Source organism: Colossoma macropomum, unplaced genomic scaffold, assembly GCF_904425465.1.
Source record: "Colossoma macropomum unplaced genomic scaffold, Colossoma_macropomum, whole genome shotgun sequence".
In the NCBI taxonomy this organism is placed as follows: Eukaryota; Metazoa; Chordata; class Actinopteri; order Characiformes; family Serrasalmidae; genus Colossoma; species Colossoma macropomum.
In genome coordinates this window covers 5,020,273-5,047,833 of record NW_023494789.1, presented here as the reverse complement: position 1 = coordinate 5,047,833, position 27,561 = coordinate 5,020,273, and the positions used below count along the sequence as shown (strand labels likewise).

General features: G+C 39.1%; 1 protein-coding gene across 1 annotated transcript; it reads left to right on the top strand.

Annotated features, from left to right (window-relative positions):
* Window positions 1-3,152: 3,152 nt before the first annotated feature.
* wnt6a (wingless-type MMTV integration site family, member 6a) lies at window positions 3,153-25,072 on the top strand. The gene is given in 5 exon segments (XM_036569489.1): window positions 3,153-3,310; window positions 5,407-5,634; window positions 12,196-12,521; window positions 24,515-24,592; window positions 24,594-25,072. Coding segments are annotated over 5 exon segments (1,098 nt in total). The 5' UTR covers window positions 3,153-3,228; the 3' UTR covers window positions 24,978-25,072.
* The last annotated feature ends 2,489 nt before the right edge of the window (window positions 25,073-27,561 follow it).

The following is a 27,561-nucleotide window of genomic DNA, read 5'->3' as shown; positions in this document are numbered from 1 at the left end:
TTGACTAGGTGTAATTAAAGTTTCAAAGGGAAAAATTAATGCTGTTTTGGCACCTATCACGCCCTGTGGTAAACAAAAATGTTCCAAACCGCTTAACCCCAAAGCTTTCCAACAAACTGACAAACCATACCAGGAACAACCTAGGCATTACAAAAACTACCAAATTTTACCAAAAACTAACAAGCCATACCAAAAATAGCCAAATCATACCAAAAATTACCAAACCATACTTAAAACTACCAAACTATTCCACAAACTAACAGACCTTACTAAGACAACCAAATCATACCAAAAACTACCAAGCTATACCAAAAGCTGACAGAACATAACAGACCAACCAAACCATCCCAAAAGCTACCAAACTATACCAAAACTGCCAAACTTTACCAAGACAACCATACCAAAAACTACCAAACCCTACCAAGAGAACCAAACCGTACCAAAAACTACCAAACTATGCCAAGAACTACCAAATTTACGAAGACAACCAAACCATACCAAAAACTATTGAACTAAACCAAAAACTACCAAACCCTACCAAGACAACCAAACCATACCAAAAACTGCCAAACTTTACCAAGACAACCAAACCATACCAAAAACTAACAGACCCTACCAAGACAACCAAACCATACCAAAAACTACCAAACCCTACCGAGAGAACCAAACCATACCAAAAACTACCAAACTATGCCAAGAACTACCAAAATTTATGAAGAAAACCAAACCATACCAAAAACTACCAAACTTTACCAAGATAACCTAACCAGACCAAAAACTACTGAACTAAACCAAAAACTAACTAACCTTACCAAGACAACCAAACCATACCAAAAACTACCAAACTAAACCAAAAACTAACAAACGTTAGAACTAAATTGTTGATTTTCACTGGTTTAAGCAGACAGGCAGAGAGTGTGATGTGACAACATAACCAGTTGTGCTGAAATGGGTTACTGGACAAAGGTGCCATGAGAGGATCCTCAGTTTGTCAGTGTCCAGTCCGTGTTGATGGCTCCTTTTTTCTGTGCGTCCTGAAGATGTGCTCAGATGGTGCACTGAAAAAAAAAAGATGTTGAATTTACATGATTTGAATGTGTGTATCAGTTCATACAAATGAAATATATCAGTTGATGTAATACATTTCACATTTCATACATGTGGAGCCAACGTACAAATCTAAAGTGCATTTAAAGCTGCTTTTAAGCAATCTTTTTGTGCTATTGGTGCTGTTTTTTTTTTAAGTCACCTGTCTAAGACTTACCCCTAAGACAGTATTGTCAATCTGCAATGTCTAGGAGGTGTGATCAGACAATGGTACATTGCACACAATATGACAAACCTGTTTATATCATTTACATTGCTTTGGCAATAATTTGAGGAGCTGCTGTTGTGATAGAATCATGTTTAATAGTAAAGTTTAATAGTTGATTTACATGCCACATCATTTCAGTGTGCAGGAGTGTCTGTACAATGGTATTTCAGTGTACAAATATACATAGAACAGAACATTTTGGGCTTGGAACAGTGAGTGTGTTTACATGCACAAATAATCTGATAACTGCAGAAAATCAGATTTTCTCAGTAATCCCATCAACAGGTTTACATGCTCTTGAGTAATCAGATAATGGGAAACTCCAGGTCTACATGAGTCAGGCAGTAATCATTTTTTCTGCTTTACAACCAGCCAATAAACTCACAGAAGAACGTGACATAAACGTAATGTAAAACTCACCTTACCTGAACTTACCTGAAAATATGAACATATACATCGTGTAGAAGATGAAGAATATTTAACTCCTTTATTTTGTGTTTGGTTTCAGCGCCTCTCTAAAAGTGTTTTGTTGTGTCTCGCGCCGACGCTGTTTGCTTATTTCCGGTACCGCCACCTGTTTTTGCGCATGCGCAGACTGAGAAATCTGAAAGAAATCAGAGTAAGAGTTTACATGCGCTGAGAAATCTGATCACTGAGCTAAACTCCAGCTCTCTTTATCAGATTTCTTAATCAGATTTCTAGATCTGGAGTCTGGTGTTTACATGACCATTTGAATAATCGGATAACTGCAGAAATCCGATTATGATGGAATTATTAAGTGCGTGTATACGCACTCATTGTTGTTTACCACACTGGTTTTTGAAAACAGTGGTCATTTTTTCCCATCAAAGAGCTACTATTAAATTCATATTGTGATAGGGCGTTGTTTCCCAGCAGCCCCTGCGGTAGAACCAGTTTATTTTCTGAACTCTTTTAAATGTGTTTAATGTGTCACTGTTTAATCTTGATCAGATTTGAGATTGACTGCTTTTTGTAGTGCTTTGTGTTCATTTTTGTACCGTTCATTTTCTCCATTCTTGTGTTGGGAAGCATGGATTATCAAATTATGTGGATTAAATATATTAAATAATTTCGAATTTGGACTCAAATTCGAATTTATTATCTGATATATACGCTACACACTGTTCTGTAGGTGTGGTAGGGGAGTTTAGTCAAGTTTATTGAACCGATTCTTTTGAACTTTCCGCCTCAGCAAATCCAACAACCGACTCAGCGATTCATAAATTCACAAGTCAGCTTTATTCTAATCTCCTCCAAATACGACTGAATACTCAAGTCTCAAACACATTACAGAAGGCAGCTACACAAAGGAGAGCTAAGCAGATTCAAAGATGCTGTTCATCGTGTTGCAGTGTGGCACTGTTATGAATCTGTCGTCGTTTTATGAGGTTAAATTGTGTATTATTAGAATTTCACGTAAGCGTGGAGCAGATGCCACAGACGAGATTCGGACCGTTTCGATTCAGTGAATCGGTTCGACCTGTTTGCTGAAAAGAACCGATTCGAAAGAACGATTCGTTCACCAGTCGCTGCTGTGCCGTGTGAGACAGCTGAACTCGCCGTCTGTGGCCACCAACTACTCCAGGTACCGAGTGACCGCTGCGATCGTGGATACAGCGGAAAAGACGTCAGCGAGGGTGGAGCGCGCGCACGTGCCGCCACAGTACGAGACGCTCGGCGCGCGCTGGAGTTCGTGGAAAGTGAAAAAACGACGAGTTGAGTGGTGGCTGAGTTTCGTACCGACCCACGCGCTCTGGCCGCTTCTGGTCCGCGCGCAGATGTGTCCAGCGGCTGGTCGCGGATCAGGGCTGGACACGATGAGCTGTGTGAGGGCCGCAGGTGCGCTGAAGCCGCGCGCTTCTCCTGCCGCTCCGCGCCTCTGAGCCTCCTGCATGATGATGAAACTCCTCACGCGCGCGCGCCTCCTCCTGCTCCTCATCCTCACAGGTCCGTTCAGCGTGTTCCACCTGCCCAGGTGAGCTACAGCTCAGCAAGCGCGCAGCAAAGCGGCCTTGAGTGCACACTTAGTCTTCTATCTATCTATCTATCTATCTATCTATCTATCTATCTATCTATCTGTCTGTCTGTCTGTCAGTCTGTCAGTCTATCTATCTATCTATCTATCTATCTATCTATCTATCTATCTATCTATCAGTCTGTCTGTCTGTCTGTCTGTCTATCTGTCAGTCTATCTATCTATCTACCTGTCTGTCTGTCTGTCAGTCTATCTATCTATCTATCTGTCTGTCTGTCTGTCTGTCTGTCTATCTGTGTGTCTGTCTGTCTGTCTGTCTGTCCGTCTGTCTGTCTGTCTATATATCTGTCTGTCTGTTTCTGAACATGTGTGGCCCTAAGCAACATCCTACTCTATGGACCTAATCAAGTTATATTATTTTGTATGAAAAGGTAGAAAAAGAGTTCATATTTAATTATTGCTGATCAGTAATAAAGAGATCTCTAGACTCGCTGTGATTTTTTTGATGATATTATCTAATATTAAATACATTATAAAAAGGACATACTCAGGGGCCTCTGGGGCTTGGGGTCCCAGGCAAGTACTTGTCTATCAATTTATAATAGTAATAATAATAATAATAATAATAATAATAATATACATCCTTCTATATGTTTTTCTGATTTTGTAAGTGAAAATAAGTTAACAAATCCCCCACTGAGACATACTTAAATATAGTATTTTCTCTTAATTTCTGTGCACAATTTCTAATAAAATGTGCCTTAACTTTTGCACAGGCCACAATTTATGTATTTTCCCCAATACGTTAAATTCAGCAAATAAACAGTAACTGTGCATTAAAATGTGTGACTTATCTGCACTTATTTAACAGGGGAGAGAGAGAGAGAGAGAGAGAGAGAGCATGGTTCCACTTACAAATGTGAGATCACATCACTGTTACTTGTAGATAAGGGTAAAATGTGGAGGAGATAACAAGAATAAATGAACTTAGTTGCAGATTGCTGTCCTTGTGCTGAAATTCTCAGACAGTTAAAAAATCATCTTTATAATTAAGAATGTGCTACACAAAATTTCAAGCCATAAATGTCAAAACTCGGTCAAAAACTTGGAAAAAAACACTCTGTGATGATGCTGATACCTGCCAGCAAGACCATATTCTGGTAGAATAACAGCAGTTTACGTAACTTTTTTGGCAGTTCTAGATTAAACACTGACGTTTTGTAGTGTGTAAAAAACCATCCATGTTTTATTTGAAGCTTATAACAGACATTTTAACATATATTTTTACCTTCGCAGTTTTATGGTGACTCCTTTAGTAAAGCGCCCTGGTGTAGAGCTGCCACCACGGTGTTTCATTTCTAACTGAAACCTAGTTAGACTGCCTCTCATACTCGCAGTCAGGGCTGTATCTAGGATTTCCAGACGGCCTAGAGTGACGTGTTTTTCCACTGTGAGCCTGATTGGTTGATTCCACTCTGTTTCTAATTATTCTAATGACGTTAGTGGTAAATCTGTCACACTAGGCCTTCAGTTCAGCTCCTGAATCCTAACCAGTGGGAGGCCTTGCTTAGCTATATCTGCGTAGTTACTACAGGAGGAAAAAATGCACACTGGTCAATTTTCCGTTGGTCATTTCAAGAATTTAACCTTTTTGTTTCTAACCAAACCTTAATCAAATAAGAGCACTACTACAATATGTGTACAGTAAATACAGCCAGCATTATGACTCTATTAAATAAAAATGAGCAACAAATTACAGATATGTATTATTATTATTATTTTTTTTTATTTCTAGGCCTAGAAGGCTCTAAGGGGGTCCCCACCACCATACAGAGTCAAAAATTACATAAACAAGTTTATTTGAGATCAACAACTCACCACACATTGAGGCAACCGTGTACTATGCAGTGCTAAACAGTGAGATTTTGTTACTTGCTAGCTTCATTGGCACTGAAGCTCCAGTACAAAACTAATGAAAGCAAACTTAGGACACCAAACCTGTCTTGGCTGGTCAAATACATTTAGAAACATTGGAAAAACTGTGTGCATTTGATTTCTTGCTTAACTTTCCCTTTAATGACTGTCCCCTCCACCCGCTGCAGTGTGATGGGCACCCCTCTCATGATGGACCCCAACAGCATCTGCAGGAGGAGCAAGCCTCCAGGCAGCGCTCACGCTGAGCTGTGCCAAACGAAGCCCGAGATCATCCAAGAAGTGGCCAAGGGCGCACGGCTTGGCATGCGCGAGTGCCAACACCAGTTCCGCCAGCACCGCTGGAACTGCACCAGCCACAGCAAGAGTCTGGGCAAGATCCTACAGCAAGGTAAGCATCGCTTTCACAGCAGGGACGGTGGTGGGGGTGGGGGGGTTATACCCACTAAGCTGCTGCGAAAAAGAAAAGAAAACAGTGTGAGCAAACACGAAAGCAAGTGTTCCAGGAAAGCATGTATTTCCAAAACAGTGCTTTTACGTACACCACCGGTAGACACATGCATGTGAAAAAAAGAGGGGGGGTATTTTTACTATTGGATGTCTTTCAGTTATTAATTCCTGAAGTAGTTAATACAAGTGTTATATCTCTATCACTCGGAGAGGAATTACTTCCTGTCACGTTGTATAATAAAAATATTGAGCGCTCATTACAGTTTGGCACTTCTCTGGAGTCCTTCTAAAAATGTCTGAACTAAAATCTCCGAGAGGTCAAAAGATGGAGCTGTCTGCAGCTGAAAGAGTGAATTCTCCTGGTAATATAATCTGAATTAATTCCCAGAAAGAGAGTTGAGTTGGAGCGTTTTCCCAGGCACTTACTGACATGTTGACCGATGCTTGACTGTGAAGGGTCAGCTCTCTGCTTAGTCAACGCTTAGTCACGGCTTATTCAGGCCGGTGTGCGTATCAGGCGCACGCCAAGTGCTCTCGGAGAGTGAGAGTATGGCAGGAAGTTCTCTGACAGCTTACTAGAAAGTCTTGAGCAAGTTTCTGTTCAACGTGTAGTTCTGCTGCTGACCATGAGAGGGCAGCGTTTTTCAGTCTTATTGTGCTTCACAGGGGAATCAGTTTGAACAGCCATCTATAAATACATCGCTGTTCGAAGAAAAACATAAATCTTCACTTTTTATTTTCTCTTTTCTGTATCAACTGAACACAACAGCTGTCCTATACTTTGCATTAATGTTTCATGATAAAATGCCCCAAAATTGCTTGGAATAAAATCTCTTTAAATTAACTTATGTTAAAAGTTCAGAATGTTTTTGCTCTTCTGTAAACTTACCACCACGATAGAATACGCTAATATTTTATAAATAATGTTATTTGGTATATTCATTATATAGTATATATTATATAATATTATTGTCATAATAAGCCATAATTCCACTAAGTAATATACTTTATTAACAGCAGGCAGTTTCAGTAGTTGAGATGTAAACAAAGTCATTCAGAGTGGTTTGATGTGAGATTCATGTGCATTGTAGAGACGTTTAGACTGACAGCCCTAATCCGATTTTTGGCACATCCAGATTGTATCCAGATTGATTTTTGATAGTCTGGACAGCAAAGAAACACATGAAATCCAGATCCAAACCACATTTGGAGGTGGTTTAAAATACAATTCCAATCGGATTTGTACAGATATATCTTAGTCTATCAGGGCTCGGCAACCCAAATGTTAAGAATGTTAAGAGCCATTTTCAGCAGAAATCTGACCACCTTGGGAGCCACAACATTTCATGTCCATTTTATTGAAGTAAAGTTTCACCATATTGGCTGTAAATATGTCTCAGTATGTGCTAATGTACTAGTTTAGACTAAAAAAAGTAATGTAAATTAAAATTCAGACTTTGCTCTGCTTTGAGTTTTAGCTCAGCTATAGCAGCTTTTCTCACATCTCTGGCAGGAAACTTTTCCACAAAAGTAGAATAGTTTCTTGTACACTGTCTCTCAACAGCTGATGTCGCTTCCCATTCACCAGCACCTTGTCTGCATTTTCCCGTTCCACCTTAAATGGTGCCTGAGGCGCCGGAATGTTATTAGCTATGTAGAGAACTGTTGCACCATTTAAGGTGGAACGTGAAAATTCAAACAAGAAGCTGGCGAATGAGAAGCTGACTTATCCTCGCGACTTTTTAGCGTCTGACAGTTTCTTGTTGCAGATTAAACGTGTCAGGAAACCAGCTGGAGTGATTATAAATGCAAATAAGTCCATTCGTTTACAAATTATCAATGTTCATTTTAAATCTTTCTCTTTGCCTTTTAATTAGCTACTAGCTAGGCAAGACTGTTTATGTGGCTATGTGACCAGCATTCTGCGTGGCAACCTTCAGGGTTAAAGGGTGAATAAGCAGTTATACATAAAACTCCAGTGTTTAAGACCGTTTGAACACAGCCTTACTGATTCAGATTTGATTCGGTGTTGATAGGAACCAGAGGTCGCAAAGTCTGCGCTGCAAATATAGTCATTACATTTCCTGTCTAAAATGACCAGTGAAGCTACACGTGTCTTCAGAGTTTTTGCATGTAATGTTGATAATAGTGAAATAAAAGTAAATAAAAGGAAATTGCGTTTTATTTGAAGACTATTTTGCTCTTCACCACCCTGCATGTACCTCTCCACCATGCTTTAAAGCTTCAAAAATGTATTTTTGTCAGCATCATAAAACAATATCTCAGGTATGAGGCAGCATATTTGTAATAAGGTCTTGTAATAGGTTTCTGTGAAGCTTTAGGAGGTATTAAAACTGTTAACAATTCTGACTCTGTAGGTTTCTCTAGAATTTCACATCAAACCACTCTGACTGACTTTGTTTTCACATCAAACCACTCTGACTGACAAATGCTTTCATTATGCTGAAATGTTGAAATGCTAATGGAATTCCTTGTTGATTCAGAATTCAGTTCATGTATGCAGCCACGTTGTATCATGTATTTGTTGTATGAGGAACACACACGAACATAAGTGCCAATTAGACACAAACAAAACACAAAAATAATATTAATGAACTAGGGGAGGGTCCATCTTTAAAGCAAAGAAAAATTATGCGTAGATATTTATGTTTAGTCATATTAATTCTGCACCAAGAGGGGAACTAATGACCCATAATGTAATAGTTTGATTATTATACAAAGTCAGGCCTTATTGTTGACACAAAAAGAAGCCAATTTTCATTAAAAAACATCAGTTTCAGTTCTTAGCATCTATACTGAAAACTAGGTTCCAATCAGATATTAGTGCTGGAACCCTCCCTTGTTTAATCTCTTTCAAAAGTGATTTCTCTCCTGTTTTTTTCTCCTCAGTTGTTTCAGCCAAAACCTAGCTGTCTTAGTCGTAACTCGATCCAAGCTTACTGAGAAATAAAGCGCAATCTGTTATCATTACAATCCTGTATGAGTAGGGCTGTCAGGAATGTGACACCGAAAGGATATTCTGTCAGGCGGAATTTGGTGTTGCATGAATTTGACACCAAGAATGAGTGTTTCTTGGAGGAACTTTGATTCTCGCGGAAGGAAAAAAACCCTTCGGCAACTGGATACAGCGTACATACAGACAGGTCTAGACAAGAGAGATGCGCAAGGAATGTGTGTGGAGTTATGGAGAGTTATGGCTAAAAGGTAAGGCCTCAGATCTTCAGGAGATGTCAGAGTGATGACAGGAGGTTGTAGAATATAAATTAGGGCTTTGTGTTTGTTGCTTTTCATGCTCTAACAAGTACTGTGAACCCAGAGTAGAAGGTGATAATGATTTGTTGTTTCTTGTATGGTTCCAGATGTGTTTGAGTTCTTTTTATATGGATGCTCTATAAATGTATCGCTTTGTGTTCGTGATAGCAGTATGATAAATGCTCATCGTGTGGCTCAGTGTACTGTACATCAAAGGAATAGCTTTTTATAGCTCAAATTTACCCCATATGTAGTTGATCAGCTAAGACATCTTTGATGTCCAAAGTTTGTTTCTGTAGTTTTATTTTTAGCTACAAGGCTAATGCAGCTAACAAGAACTGGGAGCTAATACCCCCCCAATTAGCACTGTGCAGTTTGCACAACTAGCAAAAGTCCAACCCCCTTGGTCACTGTTGTTATATCTCTTAAACTCTGAAATCAGGCCACCATAGTAGCATACTTAGCACCTAGGATTTCAGCTGCTCAACAGTTCGGGGGCTCCTTTGTCATGTTTTTCATTTCATAATGCGCCAAATGTTATCAGTGGTGACAGGTCTGGACTGCAGGCAGGCCAGTTTAGCACCCAGACTCTTTTAATACGGAGCAATGCTGTTGTAATACGTGCAGAATGTGGTTTGACATTGTCTTGCTGAAATAATCAAGGCCTTACCTGAAAAAGACGTCGTCTGGATGGCAGCATATGTTGCCAAAACATGTATATATCGTTTCAGCATTATTGGTGCCTTCACAGATGTGCATGTCACCCATGCCATGCACACTAATGCACCCCTCTACCATCACGGATGCTGGCTTTTGAACTGTGCACTGATAACAAGCTGAGTGGTCTTTAGCCCGGAGAACACAGTGTCCATGATTTCCAAATAGAATTTCAAATGTTGATTCGTCAGATTGCAGCACTCTTTTCCACTTCCCCTCAGGAATTTTTCCACTTCCCCTCAGGATTTTTTCCACTTCCCCTTTAGGTTTCTTCTTTGCAGTGGATGCAGTGATGAACTGTTTTCACAGGCAGTGTTTTTCAGAAGTGTTTCTGAGCCCATGCAGTGATTTCCACTACTGAATTATGTCTGTTTTTAATGCAGTGCCGCCTGAGGGCCCAAAGATCTCAGCCAGCAAATACTGGTTTTTGGCTTTGTCCCTTACATACAGAGATTTCTCCAGATTCTCTGAATCTTTTAATGTTATTATGTACCGTAGATGATGAAAAGCAAAAGCTCTTTTCTATTTTACATTGAGAAACATTATACTTGAATTGTTGCAATTATTGGTGAACCCCTCCTCATCTTTACTTCTGACTACTAAGACTCAGCCTCTTTGGGATGCTTTTTATACCCAATCATGTTACTGACCTGTTGCCAATCAACCACCAGGTGTTTTTTTAGCATGGCACAACCAGCCTTTGGTTGCCCCCGTCCCAACTTTTTTGGAACATGTTGTTGGCATTAAATTCAAACATATATTTTTCAAACAATAAAAAACAATAACATTTCTCAGTTTCAACATTTGATATGTTGTCTTTGTACTATTATCAATTAAATATAGGGGTCAAATGATTTGCACATCATTGCGTTTTGTTTTTAATTACATTTTGCACAGCATCTCAACTTTTTTGGAAATGGGGTTGTACATTTAAAAACACTGTATTATTCAGAATTGATCATACATAATGTTTATTGCAGACATAAATGTTTGAGCACTAACAAAGTGTGAAAGTAGGCCAAGGAAACAAAAAAAGGATTATGGGAACCATATTTACACTAATTAAACTAGCTAAATCATTTAGCTACTCAGTGTTAAACTGGCAGATTTTCATGGCAAATAAGCCGGAGGTTTGAGTGATGCTAACTCTAAAGCTAGCACTTAGGCTATTCATTGCAATGCTAATTTGGATGTTAAGGGGAACTAGTCTTCCTGCACACGACGTCTTTTAGTGGAAATTAATTATACTAATGATTGTGTATATTAATATTTCTCTTTACACTGAAATGAGCTAATTTAAGCACAATACAGTTTTGTTTAGTCTAATCTAACTGTCAACTGTTAGCTAGACATTCCTGATAGAAGTTACTCTTGTTCTTGAGCATTATTGAACATTAGACATTATATTAAATGTACAGTAATAATAGATAAAGCTTAGCTTACAATAGCGCAAATGTGTGACAGTGGATGCTGAGTGAGGCCTTGCTAACACTAAAGCTATTCATTGCAATGCTAAGTTGGATGTTGAGGAGAAGTTTGTGTGAGTATGAGTGCATTAATATTTGTCTTTACACTCAATATGAGCAAATTTGAGTGCTATACAGTTTGTTTAGTCTAATCTATCAGGCTAACTGTCAACAGTTAAGTTGTCAACAGCTAGCTTAGCTGGCTAGCCGATGTTACTATTGTTCCTTAACATTATTTAACATCAGACATCATATTAAATAAAGCTTAGCTTACCTTAGAGCAAATGTATGACCTTGAATGCTGAGTGAGGCCTTCTACATAGTGTTAATACAAAACATTAACCTTTTCAACTCCTTGAGACCACCGGTGGTTCCAAAACGCACTTTGTCATATTCTTCATAACTTTCATATTTCATAAGCTACATTCAAAAGATGGGGGTCATATAAGAGCTATAACTGTCTTCTTTCCAGTCAAATAGATGGGTGATGTAATTTTAAACCCTTATAATAAAAGAAGCTGAACTCACAATTTTTTTTGTTTACTGAAAGTCGACCCATTTGTCCACAAATCTGGGCTGTAAACTATAAACAGGTGGCGTCTCTTCAGTGATCTGCTCTGTAAAAATTATTTTTATAAAATAATACAAAGAGCGTCTAAGATTTTTGGCTTTCAGCAGTAAATTGTAAGCATATAGAAATATGTGTGATCATAAAACATGTTCTGTTAATTAGAGGGGAACTTTTAAAAAGAATAAATAAATTAATTAATTAAATAAAAATTTACAGTTATTTCATGCAGTTACTGAATAATTTGTCAATCAGAAGCCTAAAACCACATCAAGTTTTTAGACTCACTTATGTGGTCTGTTATGTATAAAAACATCATGTACTCAAAAACAGTAGCGATTTCTTGAAACATGAAATCCATCCATACTTTTCTCTTTTTTTGTAGATAATAGTATACAGTGTCTGGAACAAGATAGTGTACAAATTTGATCTTTCAAAAAACTTTTCATTTAAACAGTTTTAACTTGTTCATTCTCAGATATTCGGGAGACGGCGTTTGTAAATGGAATCACAGCTGCAGGAGTGCTACATGCAGTGACGCAGGCCTGCAGCCAGGGGGACCTGCTAGAGTGTGGCTGTCTGACTCTGAAGATCTCTCCTGCAAGCCCCCTTGAACGGGCCGTGGACCACACGGCCAGCCAAATCCCTGCGCTCCAGGACCAGCGCTGGGAGTGGGGCGGCTGTGGGGACGATGTGGACTTTGGTTACGAGATTTCCAGACAATTCATGGACACCCGGAGGCGAAAGGGCAAGAGTGACATCAGGACCCGGATTGATCTGCACAATAACGAGGCAGGAAGACTGGTAGGGGCACAGCACGTTTCATATAGAAGCACTTCAGGATTAAATGGATCATTCTGCATGGTGAAAAGCTTGACATTGTAACAATAGAAGAACCCTTTTTGGTACTATACTGAACCATTTTCAGAAAGGTTCTATATAGAACTATGTACAACACATTCTCCATTAATCTGAACCAACCATTTCACTATGCAAAGAACCATTTAAGCATGAAAAGGTTTTGTATAGAACTTGTGCTTCTAAATAGAACCATTGCCTTTACTAAGGAACCCTAGAAGAACCAAACAAACAATTTTAAAGCAATAGATTGTCAAAAATGTTGATTGCCTCAAATGTTATTGAATGGTTTGGTTTGCTTCTTTAGCTTTGCACTGGGGCTCTGCAGCTGATGTAGCGAACAAGCTATGTACACCAATAAGCACTGGACAAACTGCATGTGTAAATAATCAAACACCTGACCCAGACTGTGCTGAGGTGTTAAGTAATCTGAAAGAGACATATTTATGCCCTTTTAGCGCTGTTTGACATACTGATACCTATGAAAATGAACAAAAGAATATTGCATAGCATAAAACAATGGCAGCCAGCCTGAAGACACCGAACATGTTCTTGCTGACTGACTACATTGAGAAGGGGGAAAATTGTGTACATACAGTACTGTGCAAATGTCAGGTTTGGTTTATTTAATTCCCAGTCAAAATGGTCATTTATACATACATACATACATCTTCTAAACCGCTTATCCTTCTGGGTCGCGGTGGGGTGATGGAGCCTATCCCAGCTGTCATTCGGCAGAAGGCAGGATACACCCTGGACAGGTCGCCAGTCCATCGCAGGGCAGACAGACAGACATACACAGTCACACCTAGGGTGTGATTTAGTATGTCCAATCAGCCAAAATGACCATGGTCGCCCAGCCAGGAATCGAACCTAGGCCATTTTTGCTGTGAGGCGACAGCGCTACCCACTGCGCCACCGTGCCGCCCCCAATTTTGGTCATTTCCAAATCCATCAGTATTTAATTGCTCCACTCTTTGCTTTTGTGCTGCCACTTTCAACTCCTGCATCCTTCCAGTCTTAAATCCAACCAGTTACAGCTGCGTCCTCCCAACAAAAGCTGTGCCCAAAGCTCTCACTGACGTTATGTTCCCCTTCAAAAGGACACATTAGCATTCACACATATAACTACCCAAACTCACCTAAGCTGCCCTGACATTTCCTCCTCATGTAAATCTAATATACAGGAGTGATTCCCACACGGATTTACTTAAAGGCGCAAACATAGACAGGACAATGACTGAGGTAACATCCCCCAGTGTGCTGAATGGCAAGTTTCATTTTAAAAAGCTTCTAGATGGAACTTCCATGGATGACTAAAGGTCACCACTAACCTTGGATGACTAAAGGTCACCACTATAGGAACAGATAGCGCTCCCTATATGATTGCGGCATCAAGGAATCTACCATTTGAGCGTTTGCAGCGCACGTTATACAGAGGGTCATCACAGTGGCTCTCCATAACAGTGGGTTCATCGATGCTTTAGCCAAGTGCTGTAAAATAGACAGACATTTCAAACAAAGTCCTGCCAACACAGCAGAGCTAAAAGTTCAGCCTCTCATGTTCAAGAAGAGGAGACACTTGTCCAGGATGTACCCACACGCTGGAATTCAACTCTCGAAATGATAAAGCAGCTCCAACACAATAAAGACACACTGAAGGCAACGCTGGCACAGCAGAAGTACAATTGAGCCCTGCTTTCTCACTGCCATACAATTCATGAACTCTTTTATTTATCTCCCCCCCAGAAATACGAGTAAATACTATTTAAACTTCGTGATTAATCATGATTCTAATAGTGTGATTAATTTGATTGTTTCTTTTAATCGATTGACACCACTGAAGATAATCCACTTGTATAAAGAGGGGGAAAGTCAAAAGAAAAGAAGGAAAAACAGGAATGTCTAAAATTGGAGATCAAAACATGATTAAAAGCTACAGAAAAAAACTAAACGACTAACGACTGTCCAAGAGCTGGTAGACACCAAAACTGTCACCATCAGAAAAACAGCTTCCATCTTTGAGAGAGAGGAGAAAATCAAGCTCCTCTCTTACTTCAGATCTGAAAACATCCACAGGTGTTTCTGTCCATCCTTCCACTGTGAGAAGATGACTCAGCGCTATGGGTCTGAAAAGGATGTGTAGCTGTCAAGAAGAACCTCACTGAGAAAAAGGGAAAAGAAACAAAATTGCACTAAAACACCAAAAATGGAAGTCCGAGATGTGGAGGTTTCATGCGCTGATGTGTCAAAATTGCAACCAACTTGTAAGACTGAACTTTGGAGGCGTGGAAAAATATCCCTGCAGATTTCTTTGAAAAACTGAAAGCAAATCTTCCAAAAAACTTGAAGCTGTAATAAAGGCAAAGGGTGTACGTACTAAATACTGAAAAAATGATATTATATTTAGTTGCTGAGACTTATTTATATATTTATATATACTAATTGTCTGTTAAGTATGTTTTCTGCTTTTTTTCCTTCTATTAAGTCTTGAATTATTTCATAACCTTTGTTAGCAAAGCGTTTAAAGTATATGTGGCCTATGAATAATGCATCGCGTGTTGGATAATCATATACAAACACAGCTTTCCTGTCTACAGTATCTGAGCAGTCATATCATATTACACTCAGCATCTATGTCAACATATACCTTGTACTTACGCTTAATGGCCGCTAGAGTCTGTCTGCCTTTTAGATCCAGTATACAGATGTATGCTTACAGATTGGAGCCCGTCTGTTGTACATAATCTGTTAGCCACTCCCTAAATCAATTATCATTGGTCCGGTCAGTGTCTGGCCACAGGACAGCTGTTGAGCAGTTATGATGTGGTAGGCAGGGTGGATTTAGTGATCATGGGGCTCTAGGCAAAGGCAGGAATGGAGCCTCCTGGATGCACAGTTTTAAATTAGTGGAGGCTCTGGGCTCCTGAGTGGCGCAGACATCTACTCTGCAAAAAATGACATTTTGACAGGTAAAATCAACTTAAATCTAATTGATATATCTAGTATTTCTTATTTTGAGATGGTGGTACAAGATTGTTGAAGCAGTGCTGCTGGAGTTTTCAAACACTGTGTCCACTCTCTGTCCACTCTATTAGACACTCCTACCTTGTCAGTCCACCTTGTAGATGTAAAGTCAGAGACGATAGCTCATCTGCTGCTGCACAGTTTGTGTTGGTCATCCACTGGTCCTTCATCAGTGATCACAGGACGCTGCCCACAGGACGCTGTTGGCTGGATATTTTTGGTCGGTGGACTATTCTCAGTCCAGCAGTGACACTGAGGTGTTTAAAATCTCCAGCAGCACTGCTGTGTCTGATCCACTCATACCAGCGCAACACACACTAACACACCAACACCACATCAGTGTTACTGCAGTGCTGAGAATGATCCACCACCCAAATAGTACCTGCTCTGTGGTGGTCCTGTAGGGGTCCTGACCACTGAAGAACAGGGTAAAAGGGGGCTAACAAAGTATCAGAGAAACAGATGGACTACAGTCTGTAACTGTAGAACTACAAAGTGCACCTATATAGTAAGCGGAGATGATAAAATGGTCAATGAGCGTAGAAACAAGGAGGAGGTCATAATGTTATGCCTGATCGGTGTATATATGTATATATATAGGCAAGGCTACCGTCTCTAACTGCATTCCTCCACTAAGAAGCTAGAGGGTCGATGTTTCTAATAAAGTGAGTGTTGAGTGTCTCAAAGCTTGTGGACTCTTCCGCTGGTGTTGTATAGGGGGCTGTTTACTTGTACAACAAAGAACACAAAGGCACTGTTTTCAGGATAACGCCTGTGTTTTGGGTCCAGTACAAATTCTCAGAGATCTGCAGCCCTCTGCAGGAAGCATCAGACGGTTTCCACTGTTTCTCTATCAACACTGATCAGTGTATGCCCCTCTGGGCTTTTATTTTTTGTTTATTTTGTTTATTTATTTATTTATTTGTCGTAACATTCAGGACCTGGTTGTTGCTGTGGGATAATTTTGGCAGCTTTACCTCTTCTGGTACCTGCAAGTTCATCACTGTTGTTAAAGGGGAATTCCAATCATTTTCATTTCAAACTAAATCATTCAGGGTATTTTGATGTGAGAAAGTATATTGTAGAGAAACTTATCAGCTCTGATTTATTTACAGTGGTGGTGACGGGAACTATGGGTTGTGGTGTCTACAACACAAATATAGCCATTTTAGTTACTATCCACTGAACCTGTGTCTTGAATTTTTATATGCAGTGATGCTGGTAAATACATACTTTTATTTTTTTGACACTACTATTGTTAAAAATACATTTTAGGGCAGAACTTATCTTAAACATCTCATAAAACTGTGACATTAGGCAACGTATTTCAGGCAATAATTTTCTGTGAGGGAGCTTTTAGGCTTTAGCTCTTCAGACTTCTGGTTCCTTTCACCGCCACTGTGAACAATTCTGATTCAGTCAGTTTCTCTAGAACGGAGCATTTCACATCAAACAACTCTGTACGGCTTTCTTTACATTTCAACCCCTTAATTATGTGCATATTTAGGAAAATCTGCAAAATTCCCTTTAAATTATTCAGAAGCAAACAAGATTGGGTTAAATTGTCCACGTCTTTTGGAAAGTTTAGAAATCACCAGTAGCTGATTGAATTTTGTTGAAAGTGCATATTCTAAACTTTCAGTTGATTTTTATTCATAAGCAAAAGAGAAGCTATTTTATTAGATTTGAATGTGACGAAAAGGCATTGGTGTGTCAGTTCTGTTTTGTCAAGCCTAAGTAACATTTTTGCATATTTTCATTGCATTTTCGCATATCCAAACAGAAATGTGCATAAAGAAGTGCAAAAAAATGTACCTTTAATCAACTGTATAACTTTGTATGTTATTGAATATGCAGTTAGTAATTACATTTAAATATTATATTAATTAATAGCAACTTCTAAGGTCTAAATTCATCAGCATTAGAGGTTCAGACACCATGATACACAATACTTGATCCAGAATATGATTCTGCAGCGAATATTTAAATATTTGTGTTATTATTGTTATGTATTGCGATTTGTTCCTTTTGACTAAATTATTTTTGACTAAATTATTCCTTTAAAAGAAAAACTGTCTGTTTTATCTGATGAATTTTACACATTACAGAAAACAGAAGCATAAAGTAGATTAATTGTCCAGAATCCTTTATATTTGTGCTTACGTATTCAGCAGATGCTTTCATTTGTAAAGTAGACATACAACATTCAAAACAGGCTTTATTTATATTGATTAGAAGCAGCTCGATCAGACTCTTCCTAACAGCAAGTTCACTGACAGAAATCTTGCACTCATCAGAAAGGAACTGCTCCATCTTGTGGATTAAGACAAAATTGCATTTTGGGACTATGGGCTAGTCAGACGTGATCTTGCAAGGAGAACATCTGGGGACAAATGTGAGAAATTTTGGGGTGGGAATGTAGATGTATTAGGGTGGGAACAAACTGAGCGTGAAACTTCTAAACCAATCTAACGCCTTGTGAAGGCGGATCTCGAAGTAGAGGGCATTCACCAACACTGTCCAACAAACAACAAGCATGTTGTTAGCCCGTGGAAGTATAGGTTAGTGAAGCTGAAAAGTTCCCCAAAAAACTTAAAGTAACACATTATATGTGGTAAAATCAAACATGTAGTTGTGAAATTTCACAGGGCTGAAGCTAAAAGTTTGGTTACCAGTGTTTGTATGTGGCCACTGCCGTTCACTGTTCACGCTCTGACAAAACTAAATCAAGCAGTGTTCCTGAAACCAGGCCCGGCAGCAAGATTAATTAGGCAAGGGGGCAAAAGAAATGACTCAGGGGGCACGACTCCACTTATCCAGTGTTTCTCTGTGATAACCCTCAATGCACGATTGCTGACTTTTTTCAGCATTACCATTACAACACAGCACCATAGATTCAGACGTTACAGCTAACCAAGTATTAAAATCAAAATAGTAACTTCAATGAAGAGCGGCGTACCAACACCAGCCACACATGGAAACCAAATACAATTGTAAACTGCACTTTGCCCCGCTTATCCAGCAAACCTAAAAACGATAAACTCTTAAAAAGAAAGGACTCACGGTGCTGTTGATGCGAATCGCCGCTCTTACACAGCACTTCTGCTTTGTAGGGTTTTCACCCTTTTTAACACTCTATTGCTTTAATTATTACTTGCATATGATAAAATGTTTTAACATGTTTTTTTGTTATTTAAATTTGCTTACATAGTGGAAATATTAAAAAAAAAAAATTAAAGTGGGGTGTTTGGTAAATTGTTGCCATATGGCAACAATGCACAATCATACCACGGCACCATAAAATGTAATTTTTCTCTAAAAACATCCTTTTATTGAAAACAACACCAAACAAATCCAACTAATGCTTAGTGAAATATACAACTAAATATTTACAAATCCTGGAAATTAATACAATTTCAATTGGTATTTGGAACATATGGTAAAAGCAACATCATAATAAGAATTCCTAGTCATTTGATGTCATAAAGTATTTGTCCTTTCAAAGTAAAAGACCCTTTTTCCACAATTGAATGGTAAAAAACACAGATTTTATGTTACTGCATTTTAGTAAAATTGAGATAAAGTAATTGTTGCCATATGGCAACACCATGCAATAGAGGTTGAATGTTACTGGAGTGCTATAGCTCCTTACTTAAACACTGAAAAACACACAGACAAAAATAAACCAATCTTTATCCTCCCCAAACTCAGAAGACTCAGAAGAGCTGCAGCTGTCCTGATGTAGCTTTGAATCTCCTAAGCAGTTTCTCTTTCCAATCCCTGCAGGGAATGTTCAAATGAATCAGCTGTGCAGTTCATCTTGATGTGCAACATAGTCCGTCTGTGCTCCCTGAAAACGTCCCTCAGTTTTAAAAATCAGTTTTCGCTTGATGCTGTGTTTGCTTCCCTTTTTAATCCAAGACTGAGTGCTGCAGACAGTAGGCTGTAATAGGGTTTATATAAGTTATAGTTTGTAAAATTGTTATTGTTGTAATTTCTGTCCAAAATACGCTGAGGCGCCTGTGTTTTTTGTCCACATTGGTCAGTTTGGTCAGTTTTGTCCAGATTCGTCAGTTTGTTTGTGAAGCCAGTGTTAGCTACGTGGATGAACTAAAATTAAATGAACTATTTTCAACGGTTGTTTCTAACGACTACACAATTACAATTCACAGTGACGCTGGGCTAATGGTTCGCCCATTAGCAGATGCTAACAGGCTAGCCTGCTTACCAACGTTTCATCTTGTCTCTTTTTTTGAAAATGTTGAAAAATATATGTTAAAAATAAAGCTTTCATCAATTAATGAATTATGTTTCATAAACTACAGAAAATACAAAACAAAATCTGTTTTTTTTTCATTTATTCCTTATTTGGCTTTCCTGTCTGACAGATTCAACTGACTCTCTCAGTCTGACTGTGTTCGTTCGATCGAATCTTGAAAAATACAATTATGTCCTGCGCACAATTATTTGCCAGTCAAGGAGCCTGTTTTACTTGGAATTACGTCACGTGTTTTACGTGACAGTGTTTTGTTGATTTTCTAAGTGAAAATAAGTTTACACACCCTCTACAAAAACTTCAATATGCCATATGCACGATGTCCCTTTATTTGCTGAGTTTAACATATTATATACTCAGGCCATATTTTGTGTTTTTTTCCCCAATATGTTACAATCAGAAAATAAATAGTAAATTATACTTTAAAAATGAGAGAATGAGAGTTTGCACTTTTTCCACTTAAAAAAGTCAACAAAAACATGTAATTTGACCAGGGGTGCCCAAACTTTTGCATGCAACTGTAGTCAAAAGCCTTCATAAAGTTGGAGCTCCTGAAATCGGTTGTGAAACTCTCTTCATCCAAAATGGCATGTGCCTGACCAGTGTCACTATTTCCCTGTTTTGTAAGTAGCCAGGTATGTCTTTCAGCGGTTGTAGGCATTCTGCCCCTTCGTATTGCAAACCCCACCCGTATTGCAAACCCCACCCGTATTGCAAACCCCACCCGAATCCCCCAAAAATGCATTGTGTGTAGTTTTAATGCAAGAAAAAAGTTTTTATGATGTTTAGTAATGCCATGTTTGGTGTGTGAGTGGGCTTTGAACAGGTTGTTTTTATTACTGTGCCTTTAAGACATATATATGATCTCTGTTCTGTTTAGGCTGCTCTGTATTGTTTTCAAAAAGCAGTCTGAGCTAAAACACTCCTTATAACTTAAGTGGTAGTAAGCAGATCTAAACTGCTGCAGGCTGAGTATGCAGAAAGACTATGCACAGACTGAGACTGAACGATGTGTTTGAAATGGACACTGCATTGTTTTTTTAAATGTATCTGTGTCCAGAGAGGATATATTTTGTTTTACTTTTAACCCAGTCGTTTTATGCAGGCATTGCGCTTAGATTTATACTATAAAAAGCTTTCTAATTACACGGTCTGTATTTGGGATGTGCTGTTTTCTTGTGGAGTGGCCTGTGATGGACTGGTGACCTGTCCAGGGTGTATCCTGTCTTCTGCCCATTGACTGCTGGGATAAGCTCCAGCTCCCCCCGCAGCCCAGAACGATAACGTGTGTGTGTGTGTGTGTGTGAGTGTGCGTGTGTGTGTGAGTGTGTGTGTGTGTGTGTGTGTGTGTTTGTGTGTATGTGTAAGTGTGTGTGTGTGTTGTCTTGTAGAGTGACACAAAATGTCAAAATATTTATAGTTTCATAGTCAATTACATTTTCTTCTGAACTGTCAGGTTTAAATCTGCGCTTCAGGCTTTTTTCCACTTGTCAAAAAATGGCAAAAACATGGAAAAAAAATGTAACAGATGTTTTTTTTTTAATCTGTGAGACACTAACTTTTCATTAAGTTTAATTTACAATACAACATCTGTTCTTTTATTTACACATAGAGACGGCCGGGCTTTTAGAGGCATTAAACTCCCCAGACATCTGGTTCCTATCACCACTATTGTGGACCATTGTGAGTCTGGAAGTTTCTCTAGAATGGAACATTTCATATCAGACCACTCTGACTGACTTCATTCATTACATCCTAACCACTTAGTTCTGTAGAAATTTCAAGTGAAATGCTTCATTTAAAATAGCAAAGTTTAAAGCTTAATAGTCTCTAAAGAAACTATCATATTTAGTGATGTAACCAAAATCTTTAGGACCAAAAGGTCACTGCCCCCCAAACAAAAATCACTTTCAATGTGAATAAAAAAAAGAAATGGCACAGTAATTTTAATGCAGTTTCTATTTTGATGTCTCAAACAAGTTGATGCCCTAATGTTTACATTAGACTACACATTTGGATCGTAATCATTTTATATATTTCACTGATTGGCTAAATAAGGTTATGTAGATATATTTTTTAAATATATTTTAAAAATATATTTTAAAAAATCACATTTTATCATATTTTGATAAAATACATATTTTCATATATTATTTGAAGGTGATTATTTTGCCTCTGGGCGGCACGGTGGCGCAGTGGGTAGCGCTGTTGCCTCAGTAAGAAGGGCCTGGGTTCGATTCCCGGCCGGGTGACCAGGGTCCTTTCTGTGTGGAGTTTGCCTGTTCTCCCCGTGTCTGCGTGGGTTTCCTCTGGGTACTCTGGTTTCCTCCCACAGTCCAAAGACATGCAGTCAGGCTGATTGGACATGCTGAATTGCCCCTAGGTGTGACTGTGTATGTCTGTCTGCCCTGCGATGGACTGGCGACCTGTCCAGGGTGTATCCTGCCTACCGCCCATTGACAGCTGGGATAGGCTCCAGCACCCCACCGCGACCCAGAAGGATAAGCGGTTTAGATGATGTATGTATGTATGTATTTTGCCTCCTTAGATTTTAGAATTAGAAATAATGACTATATCATGTTGCATGTTCTATGGAACCTTTTGAAAACGGTTATTATGGATGATGCATTATGAATAAGAAGGAGATAAATGGACATTATTGTTGTCTGAGTCATGTTGATTGAAGCTGGTTGTTAAGAAACTGGATCTTTTTGTGAGTCATAGCTGCAGCTGTGTTAGTATCTACATGAGTGGCCCAGTAAAGATTTTAGGGGGCTTGGTTGCTGTGAGCCCCCCCCCCGTCCCTGGCGCACATTGTCCCTCTGCTCCCCCCAAATACTTTCGGTATCTGTATCAGCCAATGCTCAAGGTTACAACATTGGTATGGTTATCGACCAGTACTCAAAGTTTCAATATCAGTATCATATTTCGGCTAACACTGAAGGGGTCAGTATCAGTACTGGCCAATACTCAAGGTTACAGTATTGATATTGGTATCCATATCAGCCAATACTCAAGTTTTTTAATATTGTTATCGATATCGGCCAATACTCATGGTTTCTATATCATTATTTATATCAGCCAATACTCAAGATTTCAATATTGGTATTGGTATCAGTCTCTATATCAGACAATACTTAAGGTTTCAATATCGGTATCAATATCGGCCGATACTCAAGGTTTCAGTATTGGTACTGGTATCTATATCAGCCAGTACTCAAGGTTTTTAATATTGTTATTGATATCGGTCAATACTCATGGTTTCTATATCATTACTGATATCAGTCGAAACTCAAGATTTCAATATTGGTATTTTTATCAGTATCCGTATCAGCCAGTACTTAAGCTTTCAATATCGGTATCATTATTGTATTGTATCTGTGTTGGCCAATATTCAAGGTGGCAATATCAGTGTCGGTATTGATATCCGTACTGGCCAGTACTCAAGGTTTCAATATCATTATCAACATCAGCCGATACTCAAGGTTTCAGTATTGGTATTTGTATCTGGAATCCAAATCTTTACGTATGGTTTCAGAATCGGTATCATTATCGGTATCATTACCGATATCAGCCAATACTCAAGGTTTTTGATGTTGTTATCGATATCGGCCGGTACTCAAGATTTCAATAAGGTACTCCTTACACATCACAGCTAAAGACTATTGTATATACTTACCTATACTTACCTTCATCATCCTTATCTCTAAGAACTGAACAGAGAACTGAGTGTGTACTCCTGAGTTTAGAAGTCTTTCCTTTGTAGAAGGGGAGGTAGGAATAAAACCTGTAAAAGAGAAAATTGTGTACACTGTAATTGATAAAGAATGCTTATGACGTCATGACTGTGAATTTGAACAGTGAGTGGAGATAATGCAATATAATTACAGTTGTATGTAAATTATGTGAATATTCAGTACTCTTGTTTTACCCCAGGTTAGTAATGGTTTATTCTAGGGGAGGAGCTACCTGGGCAGAGATTCTTTCAGCTCAGAGAGGTGATGAGCTGAACTGTGATAAGTGTGTATGATCTACATGACTTCTCAATCATAGGTCCATGCTCGCTGGTCGTAGAGATTTGCAATTTTTAGTTTTGGTTTTTTGTATCAAGTGCGCACGTTTGTAAATATGTAAATAGCTGTAATTGTCGGTGTGTAAATAAAGGAGAAGAGCTCTTGTGCATGCCTAACTTTTTCCAGGTCCTGAGACCATTCGCCCAACACTACCCATAGAGTGTGCCCCCTACTACGGCATACTGCAGGGGTCGAGAGACGCGCTTTATCACAGAATCCATGTCGGCCAGTATTCAAGGTTTCAGTATTGGTATTGGGATTCCTATTGGCAGATACTCAAGGTTACAGTGTGGGTATCTGTAATGGCTACAATAGTTTCAATATAGGTATCAGAAGAGATAAAGTGTGGTGCCATCTCTGCTGATGAACACAAACATTCTCTTGATTGCAAGTTTAGAATCTGCACTTTTGACAGAATTTCTCTGCTTGTATTGATGAGTTATGAACGTTATGGAAGCGTACTCACAGTTGGAGAACATGTAGGGTTACCATATCATTTTTGATTCTGTACTATCTCACACCCTCTGTCCCTCTCTCTCTGTATGTGTCTGTTTGCTGGACAGGCTGTGAAGACCCATATGCGGACTGAATGTAAATGCCACGGTCTGTCCGGCTCCTGTACGCTCCGCAGCTGCTGGAGGAAAAATGCCTCTGTTCCGGCAGGTGGGCGACCACCTCATGGAAAGCTACCACGCGGCGGTCCGAGTGATGGGCAGCAACGATGGCAAATCCCTCATTCCCGTGGAGACGGATATCCCACTCCCGGGAGCCCACAGCCTCATCTACTCGGACGAGTCCCCGGACTTTTGCTCGGCTAGTCGCAGGACGGGCTCGGAGGGCACACGGGGTCGCCTGTGTAACAGCACAGAGACAGGGCCTGGAGCCTGCGACTGGCTGTGCTGCACTAAAGGACATACGCAGCTAACTCTGGAATACGAGGAAAACTGCCAGTGTCAGTTCCAGTGGTGCTGCGTGGTCCAGTGTGAGAGATGCACAGTGAGGAGGGAGGTCAGCGTCTGCCTTTAGACTGCTCACTGACTCTGTTCTATTTAGTCTCAGCCTCAGATGCTCCGCCCTCTGAGACATACAGATCATGATATTTATTGTTTGCTAAGGTGGCCGAACCTTTCAGGATTATGTCAGTTGCTCTCTGATAGACTTTCTTGGCGCTCCTCCATGCACCATTTATTATTTTTTTTTCCTTTTTTCTAGGTATAAGTTTATTTGAAGGCTGCCTACACAGGGAGTTCATGACACATACATAAGCAATGAACAATATATTTAAAAAGCACTGTAGTGACTTAAGGTGCCTAATGAAGTAAATGCCATTGTATTGACAGAGGTCTTATTGAACTGAAGGGCTCTTAAACTAATGTTATGCACATTTATAACACTGTTATGAAGCAACATTTCCAACAGAACTGATGATACTTCATAATGGTGTTGTGGAATTGAACAAATGACCATCACTTAAGTTTAGGGACCTTTACAGTACTGTGCAAAAGTTAGGGACACAGTCAAAATGGCCAGAAAGTTGTTAATTTTTTTAACATCAGGAAAAAATACAGAAAAATCGTCTATCTAACAGAAAATTACATATGCACCTCCAGCACAAATATAATATAAATTGTTCAGTATTTAGTGTGTCCACTCTTTGCATGTACTACAACTTCCATTCTTTTCCAGAGACTTGCTTTCCATTTTTCAAAGAAGTAGATTTCTGCTTTTTTTTACATTTGGAAGTTTACATTACATTTTCTGCTTCTCACAATCCAAGTATGCTTCTTCTTCTTTGTTTGATTCGTAAAAAGTTTCTTCTTTTTTCGTCTGTCTCCTTTTCTCAGTGAGGCACATCCTCTCAGACTCATAGTATTGAGTCGTCTTCTCACAGTGGAAGGATGGACAGAAACACCTGTGGACGTTTTGAGATCTGAAGCAGCTTGATTTTCTCTTCTCTTTCAAAGATGAAAGCTTTCAGTGCTGTTTATCTGATGGTGGTAGTTTTGATGTCTACCAGGTCTTGCATGGTTATTAAGAGGCACAATTTCTCTGTATCATTTTTGAGGTTTCGAAACTCCTTTTTTTCACTTAGGGCATTTTCAAAGTTTTTTTTTCTGAACCTAGGACCACTTGCTCTGCGAGTACATTTGGTCAAATGTGAAAGCTGTTTTCAATTCATGCTCTGTAAAAAAAAAAAAATGTGAAAGCTGTTTTCAAGGCTGGGAGTGCTCAAGAGAACCAATCTCTGATCTTCCTGAAATTGGTGGTCTGGGTTTTGCTTCCAGCTGTCCACTGCGCATGTGGAAGGCATCTGCTTCCAGTGCCATGTGTAAGGTTGCATGATGCGTTAGTTTGTAACTTGAGTGCTTCAACTTATCACGTTACTTCCCTTGTCAAGTTTTGTGATGGTGGGGAACTTGAGTGTTTGTGTCCAGGGAAAATAATACAAAGCAGGAAACAAATGAAGCTGGTGCCTAACATTTTGCAAACTTGCATGCAGAAAAACGATGTATGGAATTCAAAATCAATACACGATTCGGATGGAATTCTTGTGTGTGAAAACAAACCAGCTATAATGACCCCCTCCACCAAATGAGCCCATAATCAGTCCTGGGTGTGGACTCCAGTATTCAGGACAAGTATGAAAACACCCTAAATTTCCATTGACTTTCTTCCTTATGCAAGTGAATTATCTTATATCTAATCTTTTCAGAAATATCTCCTAAAAAAGTAAACATTGTACTTATTATCTGTTTTGAAATTAAATAAATCAAGGGTTTTCTTTGACTTAGTACTGTATGTCAATATAAAGACATTTACTTCATAAAACATCTTATCTTGTGAACAGTGACATATGCTGTCTATAAATACTTAAGTGCTGCTTTTAAAGTACAATGTTCAGTGTTTATTCATGTATTGTGAAATCTTCATGTAGGCTGCCTTCAAATAAAGTGTTACCTTTTTTGTTTTTCAAGCTAAATACAAGCTAGTCACCAGCAGCAAACATGGTAGCCACAACGAGCCTTTTGGAGATGTAGTCACTGGATTGAAAAGAATTCTCGGCCTCAAGTACGTTATTCAACAGCTTTATGTGGAGCAATTAATAGCAAGTAAATGCAATTTGCTTATCTCTCAAAAGGTTGAAGCACCGTTTTTACAGTCATATGCCAATACCTGTCATGCAGAAACAATGGTTTGTGGATGGTTAGGTTGAATGTCAGTCAAACAGCCCCTTCCTGTCAAATTAGGTGGTTCTTGGACAAGTTTAGCAACAAAACCACCAGACTGTCTGATATACAGTAGACTCTTTTTGGTCTATAGACCTCAAATGATGATGATTGTGGAACTATCACTGTAAACATGTTTGAAGGTGCATTGAAGCCACCATAACAAGACATTGAGACATCGAGGAATAAGGAAGCCATACTATGTTAATACGTCAATGCAACTGAATATTGTCTCGGGTTAAGACTTCCCCTCTTTGGTTCTTCAACCATAGGAACAGTCATATGGTTTAGCTTTCCTCCCCGTGTCCTTAACAGACTTCCACAGACCTAAAACAATGATGATTGTATATATACTGCTGTAAATAAATTTGATACAGACGAGC